The 9,549-nt window shown below is 36.4% G+C and overlaps 1 protein-coding gene across 26 annotated transcripts in view; it reads right to left on the bottom strand.

Annotated features, from left to right (window-relative positions):
- Nucleotides 1-2,413: 2,413 nt before the first annotated feature.
- Nucleotides 2,414-9,549, bottom strand: part of ADGRL2 (adhesion G protein-coupled receptor L2) — a 386,817-nt gene continuing 379,681 nt past the window's right edge. For 10 of the 26 annotated variants that reach the window (XM_039555634.1, XM_039555630.1, XM_039555641.1 and 7 more), the window contains one exon: nucleotides 2,414-6,724. In XM_039555634.1, coding sequence (XP_039411568.1) covers nucleotides 5,970-6,724 — 755 coding nt within the window. In that variant the 3' untranslated portion in view covers nucleotides 2,414-5,969. The other 16 variants (XM_019291634.3, XM_019291636.3, XM_039555632.1 and 13 more) reach the window with 5 other exon arrangements.

The following is a 9,549-nucleotide window of genomic DNA, read 5'->3' as shown; positions in this document are numbered from 1 at the left end:
AATTGTGCCTCTCTAACGTACTAAAATTAAGTCAATCGTGCAGCTGTTGAGACTAGAGGGAATGGTTGATGTAATTTATTTGGATTTAAAAAAGAAAAAAAATCCATATAAAAATATCCCTACCAAGAAGCCATTAAAGCAAATGAGTATTAAGGAAGTGAGAGCTAAAGTAGTTGTGCATTAGAAATGAAGAGGTAGAGCAGGATTAAGTGGTCGGGTTTTTAGCATGGCAAAAGGCTAATGGTATAGTGCCCCTACACTGTTCAACTGGTGCTATCTGAAAATGGGGATGAACATGCTGTTGGAGGGGTGGCACTGTTTGCTGTTGGCAGAGAATTACTTCAGTTAATCAGAACTAGGGAAGATTGTGATTGACCTGGGTTAACAAAGTGAATAAATGGGCAGTGTGATGCAGATGAAATGCAATGCTGAGAAATGCAAGGTTGGGCACACATTCAAGAGAATAATTGGAAGTATTTGTAGGCTTTGCTGGGCTCTAAATTAACCATAACTATTTAGGTCATTACTTACTATGACCAGCCTAGTGGAGTAGTGTGTTGTGAAGGGATCCTATGAAAACAAAAGATAATGTGAGACCATAGTGGGTGGCAGTAGCACAGAACAGAAGATACAACTGCCATTCATAAATCAACATGAACAAATCACCCATAATTATGTTCTTGCCCTGTCTCTTAAAGCATACTGACAAAAAGTGAAGACTGGCAATTAAATAATTAGAAAGATGAAGGAGGCTTTTCGTTTAGAAAGAAGTAATAGGAGACAGAGGGCAAGTATTTAAAACAATAGTGTTAAGAATACAAGCTAAGAAGCTTCTATTTATATTGCTAGTGCAAAAAAAGAAGCAAAGTGGTTTATTTAAATACAACTAAAATGAATTATTTTCATGAGAACCTCATTAACCTTTGGGAATCATTCTGTTAAGCAATCATGGAGGCCAAATGTTCAGCAGCATTATATTATTTTAAAACAATTCCAATGCTACCATAGGACTGGAACAGTTATTCCAACACTATCTACAGAGATCCAGCTTCTCCATTAGAAAATAGAGTTACTAACCTGCTGCCTCCTATTTGGAAACCTGAGCTTTTAATGTGCATTGGTGTTTTTGTGCTCAGCTTTGCTGTCTAAACTTTGAACTGGTTGGCAGTGCGGTCTACATTGTGCCAGGGCTCCTACTCCAACATATAAAAGGAGGCGTGTACCCAAGGAAGAAATGGTTCAGTACACAAAATTTGCTGTAGAAAAATTTTCTTTATGGAACTACCTATTCCAAGTGTAATTTATGTAACTGTGACTTCCCCCATCTGGGATCCCAAAATGATTTCTGCAGCAGCTGGTGCACTATATTGAATGGTCCTTTAAAATCTCCTTGCTGCTGAGTTGAGGCTTGTGTGATTTTCAGTAGCATTTATAACCACTCAGGCTGCACCATGGTGTGATCCACTGCACATGCCAGGAACTTTGATGGGGAGCGGCTGAGATTAATGATGACATAATACACTAAGAAGAGATATTAATGCTCTTAGGCATGAATTAATGAAATACCATTGAGAATTTATCCTTCATGAATAAAAGGATTTGGAAGTTGTCATTCTAAAAACCACATAAAGATTTTACTGAAAAAAACCCCAAACACTGTTGAAACAGACAGGGTCCTAATGAAGCCTTACTCCAAATTTTTGGTAGTGCCAGATGATTGAGCTTCAGCCATTAACTGTATTCCTACTAATTTACAAATTGTGTAAATGAAAGGTACAGATCTCTTGCTTCCAGGACTGTGGCAGTGATAATTTTTATCTCCAACTCGGTGCAAAGCTGGATTCCAAGCTGTGGTGTCATTGTGGAGTAGAGACCTAGCATACCAGTGGCCTCCATAAATCTGGGATCCTCATCCCACAGTGCAGCCATATAGCAAGATCCTTGCTTACTGAATTGGTAGCAGTGCTCGTCATAAATGTGGAGGGTGACTGTGACCATTTATTTCTTAAAAAATTAAGGTATGCTTTACTGTGACCTCTCTGGGGTAATTTGAGGATTATTGAAGAACTGAAGGATTACTGCTGAATCCTGTAATTTTTAATTCTTCATTGTCCCCTAGAATTAGTGAGTTAAAATGTTGCGTGTCTCTATATATATATGGTTGTCTACCTGTAGCTTCTCTTGATTTTAAAAAGTAATTTTATTCAGGGATAAAGCTTTACTGTATGTTGTCATATAATCAAGTCTAGAAGAGAAGTTTTATTTTTGAGGCAAAGTGGGATAACACCAGCTACAGCACACAGGGACTGTTTACATTTTTTGTTGCTCTGTTAATGTTTGTTCTGAGTAGTTAAAAAAAAATCCTTAAAACTTAGGACATCAAGTATGACACATATTTTATCCATAACTTATGGCAATTTGAAACACCTTTTATTGCCTACATAAGTGAATATATGTAAACTTTATTAGTAACTTCATTTCAAATTTAAAATAAGCAAAGGTGTATTGTAGAATTTACAGATAAAGGTTAGTTTTATCTAAAAAGTTATTACCAGTGTTGCATTTCTTCATGTTATGGTTCACTTATGTAGAATTGAGATGTATTTTATATTAAACAATGCATAGCACCATTATACAACAGTTCACTAAATGCACATCCCATTCAATCTTTTGTAGGAATTAATATAACTGGACTGAAGTTACAAGGAAGAATTGAACTGAGCCAGTAGGGTTAACACTGATACTAACAGGAGATTACCAGCCATAAGAAAATTACAGCTCTTCTGAAAGTGCCTAAAACAGCAACATATGGTGGGCACCATCATAGAAACTGGTTAACTGATGACTCTGAAGAAACACTCGTTTCCATTAATTCTGCTGTCATTATTTCACTATTCTTGAACTCTTCCTCTGAATTCTTCTGTCCTTCTGATCCCAAGACAAGATGGCAGGAATGTTAGAAGAGAACATAAAGAAATTACAATAAGCTGTCACCTATATAATTATACTGTAACCTACTGCACTGAGAAGTTACACCAACAGAAATTTGGCAATGTATTGGCTGCTAGCTAAACACAGGACACTCACTAGCTCAACATTAAAAAAAAAACCAAACAGGCTCACTAAAAAGCAACATCTACATTACAAAGAAGCTAACAAAAGAATTCCCTTATGATACTTAGGTTCATCTTAGGTTCATCAGCTGCATTTTCTTGTTTTATGAATACTTGTTACATTTGCAATTGAATATGTATTTAAGATCACAATGCTACAAACCTTTCTCCAGTATGCAGTTTTGCCACCTTTAGTTAGACACAAAGGAGTACTTGCTCGAACTAGGGTTGAAGATTCTGCAGAAAGTTGGTGATGTTATTAGGTCATGTGTACTGTAATTACCTGAGCACCATAATTTTGAAATCCTTAAGAACATGATTTCAGAAGGCAGCAAGTATGCTTCTGTCTGACAGACTAAGGGAATAATTTTTGCTCCAAAGAGTCTGCTGTATACCCTGAATCAGAACTAAGTCCTTTTTCATAGAGACTTCAGATTTTTAAAGCATCTCTACTAAACAGAAGTAAACGATTTCTGATTAAGTTTTAAATGTTTCAGTGACTTTACTGCAAACACAGTAACTTCTAAGTGTTAAGGAACTTACTGGCAAGAGTTACCAGTAGGGCTGATGGTGGAAGTTGCTTTTCTCCTCATGAACAATTGTTACAGTGTCACAGTCCTGAACAGATATATTGAGTTACCTGAACCCCAGGGTTCCATGTCAACCTGGATTTTAGTTTTAACCTTCTCAACAGCAGGAAGTCTCACCCAAAACATTCTTCTGAAATCCAAACTTAAAAATTCATTGACTTATCTTCCAAATGGACTTTATATATTCCAGTGCATTAGAAGGTAACAATTGATACAGCTTTCAAGTGATTTTTTGCTGTTATCATAGAGTCACAGTGGCCACACACAAAACTGTAGCCTCTGTGATGATGGGGCATTAATTTGAGTTATTTGAAAGAACACAATTTTGGAAGTGGTGACAAATGCAGTCCTTGATGCTATCTTTGAAAGGCCCCGGATGAGAGGAACAAAAGAGGCTTGGGAATCAACAACAAAGATTTCAGACTTCCAATTTAGCCACTGATTTGTAGAAAACATCTTGGGCATCAGCTGCCTTCTGCAGTTCTCTAGCTTGATAAAAATAGGGACAGTCATGCTTATTCATCTAACACAAACCAGTGCCATGATGGATGAATTATTTAGATAGCACTCAGAGTGCTAGCCAAATGCTGCTTATTCATGTTTTCCCCACTGCAACAATGTATCTTCATCACTAATAATTAACTGCTAATTACTGTTGCTGAGAATATGATAGTGGCGTTTACCACCTTATTTTTAATTTCAGTGCAGATGCCTACTTAAGAGTTATGTAAATACATGAAATTACAGTACCTTTTCCTAATGACCCTGCTATATCTGGGTTTGATCCTATTCGTGACAAAAGAATAGTAAAGATGACCTGTCTTCTGTAGAGCTATAGACAGTTTCTGTTGAATTCTCAACACTTAAATCATTCTAGGCAGGACACATCTGGGTCAAAGGACTGCTGATGCCAATTATGCTTTGTACATAATAATGCACATTTTACCTATTTGGAAAAAAATTCACATTTATTTACTGTCAAACAGGTGTTAAACTTTACACTGGATATTAGTGATGGGCTCATTATTAACAGGTTTACACAAAGGGATGAAAAAAGCAGAATTTTGTTGAAACAATTTACATTTCATTAGATTTTTTATCATAAAATAAATTAATTACTAAATATAGGCAGAAGGAATATGGAAGAGTAATAGTTATGTTTTATTTATTTTTTTTTAAAGGACAGGCACCTTTTATTCACGAGAAAGCTTGTGAGAAGTGTCCAGTGTCCCCTTTACCCCTTACCACCCAACCCTGATTAAAGAATGAACAGGGAATTGAGTTACAATCTTTGTTAGCTACACCAAATTTGTGCAAGGCTTGGCATAATTGGCTTCTAAAACAACTTTCTCCCCAAATTATGTTTTTTTGGCAATAAAAATTCAAAACTTAAGAATAAAAACTAACTAGTCAAAGCAGAACACTGTTTACAGTGAAAAATAAGTGAAAACAGGTAGAACTTGCATTTTAAACAAACTATCGTACTATGAACAGTGTAAGAAAAACAGCTTATAACATATGTGCAACCAAGAGCTTTTCACAATATTTTCTTCAAACTCTTTAAAATTATTTTTTAATGACAATTATATTTCAGTTGGACACAAATGTATTTATTTTACCCTAGCAATAGAACAAAATATAATTTCTTTAGCCATTTTTTCATGAGAACGGTTCATTGTACAGTTGAGGAAATATATGAAATAAGGCCTGTGGCTTGATTGCTAGTGGTTAGACATGTATTCAATCTTTGCCCTAATGGAAAAGATTTGCAGTGAACTGCAAACTGATGCAGAATATCTCTCCTGCTTTTGCAAGTCTTGTCAGGAATAGTAAGGTACAGTAAATTTGTCCCACAGGATTTTAAAGCCTACGCCTTGTATATAATACAATGTAGGCCTAGGAAAAAAAAATGGTGCAGCCATATTTACAAATTTAGTTCACAAACTGCTGCAGTAAAATGGCTGGAAAGTGTTTATTTCTCTTTTTTTTTCACAATTTTGTTAAATTCAGCAGCAGAAGATATCTTAAATACCTTGTTGGTATTTCTTTTCTTTGTAACAAATAATTCATTTTAGTATACTCTGTGTATATACAAAGTTTTTGTTTATAAAAATTCACAGAACTGCGAGGTCCAGTCATCCCTGTTACTGGAGAACCACAGGGTCAACAGAATTGTCTCTTCGAGCAGATATGAGGGAGCCTGCTTGGGGCCAATTAAGTCTTTTTAATACTTGAACGTGGCCTTTAATATTTCTTTGCTACACTATTAAAGGCTTGTCACTAGTTGCATTTGTCCTTCTCTAACATCTCCTTCTGGAATACATCCTTCTTTGTTAATGGGAATGATATAGCCGTCGCTATTACCCCTGCTGATTTGATAGTACATCTGAAGCTGATGACCAGCTCCTAGGTTTGGCATGCTCTTGTAGTAAATGTCCTCATTTTCACTCCTCCTGGAGGGAGAGAGGTCTTCTTCAACATCGGGGCTGCTCTCTGGGTAGGGAGAGTCTCTGAGGTTGGGCATGCTCGTGTAAAGAGAGTCTCTGTTGGGGGACTGGAGGTGGTCGTCAGCCTCGGCTGTCAGCTGTGAGACGTAGCTGTCAGTTCCCTCAGTCTTCACTTTCTTCTGGGGCTGGTACAGAAGGGAGTGAGTCCGCTGAGGAATGAGTGGGGCCTCCAGCTCTTTGTGGTGGAGCTCCAGCCCGGGGGTGTCGCTGTGCATCAAAGATGAGGCGTCTGCCACGATGGCGTCATCTTCGCTACTGCTCCCGCCGATCACAGCCTTGGCTGGCAGTGCCCGCTCCAGGTTGTGGTTCTTGCTGCTGCCCCGCAGGTTGTTGTGCACTAACTCTGAAATGATCATTTTCTCAAAAGCAGTATCATTCAGGCTTAGTCCACAGTCTACAACTTGCACGCTGTCGTTATAGTCTCCATTGCGCAATGAGTAGCTGTTGTTGAAATTACCATTTAGCGGTAGAGTATCCATGGCACTTGTATCCCTGGCATTGTTCAGTGAATGTCCTGAAATGGAAAAGGACAGCTCTGGTTATTGCCTGACATGCTTTTATCACTTCATTTTTTTTCTTTTTAACAAAATTCTTTAATGTAGTTCAGGACAAAGTTGTACTTGGAAGTAAAACTTGAGAAAAGTTAGGTTATTGAACATTCCCAAATGTAAACAGTTGCACACCTTATAGGAAAGATGCTTTCTAAAAATAGTAACGTGTGTTGCCTGTGGGGAATAGCGGCATTTGAATTTCTTAATTTAGTGTCAATTCTGTGACTTTTCCACAAGGAACTGTTCACTCCATGCCCTTGCATATGTAATGCAAAGCAATTCATTTGGAAACAACTGTGTTTTGAAGTACACCACCATGATTTAGAAAAAGAAAATTAACAGAATTTGTCCTAAACGACACTAAATTAAAAAGGAATTAGATCACAGACATAACTGAAGGTAAATGTACAACATAAACCCACATAACTGGCAGGCAACTACTTTAACAACATTTCTAACATTTTTTCCTGGTTTTTTTTTTTTTTTGGAGATGAAGTAAAGAAAAGAATGAAAAAAATGGATAAATACAAAGAATTTATGTTAAACAAGGACAGCCATCTTTCACACTACAGGGACCAGGGCCCACAAGCACCATCCAACAACACGATAGACAGCAGGTGGAATGACTCACTTTGGACAACTCACATCATGTCTGTCTGCTCAGGCTATCTGGCCTAAGAGTAGCTGATATATAAAAGAAAGTAAAATGATTTATTGTAACATGATGAAGAATTACTGAGCTTCTCAGCAACTTAGTCAGAGCAAGGGTTCAGCAAATTAGATTACTAAGCAATAACAGCTTTTCTTTTCCCACTTAACATAATTTTTTTCACTAATATTCTGCCTGCCAACAATGGCCCCAGGCTCCTAAAGGTCAAAGTTTGCCTGCAGTCTGCATCAGTCACAGTGACAGCGCTGAATGAACCAGAATAGTTAATTAAGAGTTAGGCCCACAGTTACCATGGGCATGGAAGTCAAATGCAGAAATGTTAGGAATTTCTGTAAGTATGGGTCACAGAAATTAAATCAAAGAATAAATATTAGTTGTGGAATGGGAAGAGGAAATCAGCCATGGCTGATATTTCATAGCTGTTGACGAAATGACAGATTGGGTAAGTCTGCTGAAAACATGAGAAGGAGTTTAAGAGGGGGAAAAATGAAGTCTTATGATGATTAAAGTTTTTATGCTTTGGGTTTTGGCTTTTTTTTCCCCAATAACTTGATAAAGAAAAGGTTTTCCTATAGACACAAAGACATGTAAACTATGACAGCACAGTGCTTCCCAAGCAAAGGAAAAAAAAAGAAAAAAATAAACTTTGCAAGAAATTAAACAGTCTGAACCATGGAAATCAGATGGTTAGAGCATTCCTAGAAAAGCACTTTATCTACAGATATGTCTGGAAGTAAAGAAAGAATGAAGTGACTTTACTGAAATGAGACTGACCACTGTGAGGCTGCTGCATAATATGCAAGGCTTGGAGGAGTATAAGGGAAAAGTTTCTTGAAAAAGATTTTACATTTTCTCATTTTGTGGATTTTTTTTTCATAATTAAAGCTGCAGCTTATCCTAGAAAATTCAATATTCTCTGGAAATATTGTTTTCAATTAAAAAATAATTGCATTTTCTCATGAAAAGATTTTTGTCTTCAACTTTAAGGAATAGAATAATAATTTCCAAATAAATTCTGAGCAATTTGCAAGTCATTTTGCATTTGTGTTATTGTTAACTCTTCTCCATGTGTATTGATTTTAACAGTGATGAGGGTTGTTTGAAAGGTCTCTTTAAGCTTTGATTAAACAACTTTGCAGTTTTGCAATTTCATGTATGTTCCAAGATTTTTCTTGCAATGGATTTAGCTGTGCAGAACATATGGCATTTATAAAAGTAGACAACACATGGACCACATGCTGGATTCATTTCCCTCATGAAAGTGATTTAATTCTGTAATTTTAATTTTCTTTTCCTCTGCTAAACAGATATCAGAATACATCTGATAACCCAAAATGAGTTTTCTATGATATACTGCAGAGTCAAGCATGCTAGAATATATTCAAATTGGTTTGATGAGGCAAATTTTGTTGCCCATGATCAGGTAATTCATTTGAAATCTTTCATAGCCTGTAGCAAGATTACTGTAGAAATGTAAAAATATAAGTAAATTGTTAAGCATTTCGGCATGACACTGCTTTGGTTTTAAACAGCAAATTATTTCAGCATTGCGTAACTTGTGTTACCAATAGGGTTTGCTACAGACCTCATCTTGTTTCCCAAAAAGCAGTATGCAAGTACTTTTTGAATGTGGAAACATTTCATTTGCAAATTGTGAACCACTTGCCCGCTGAGTCTACTTCATGACCGCTAGTTATGTTTTAATTGTGCCCATTAAGAATCATGCTGAAAAAATTTACATTTGATAGGCAAAGTTAAGTTTTACTCCCATACTTGTCTCTCTGTAGGTTGCTAGAGGAAAGCATAAGGAAAGTAAGAAAACAAGAGAATGAAAATAGAAACTACAGTTCAGTTAAAAAGGAAACTTGAAATAAAAACTGGAAACAAGGTTTTATGAGCTCTTTTTCAAAGATTTATCATTCCAGTTACACTAAAGTGATCTTATGACTCATCAAACAATATCTGCAAGGTATTTACTGATGAATTGCAACATTGCTAAAGCAAGTAGATAATGTAACAACAAAATGTTAGGTAAATGATGACACCCTTTATTCCTACAGAACTAAACTGTTCTAACTGTTAATGTCAAGATTTTCCTACAGGAAAATGATCTCCCAT

Source organism: Corvus cornix, chromosome 8 (genome assembly GCF_000738735.6).
Source record: "Corvus cornix cornix isolate S_Up_H32 chromosome 8, ASM73873v5, whole genome shotgun sequence".
NCBI classification, from domain to species: Eukaryota; Metazoa; Chordata; class Aves; order Passeriformes; family Corvidae; genus Corvus; species Corvus cornix.
This window is presented reverse-complemented; position numbering and strand designations above follow the sequence as displayed.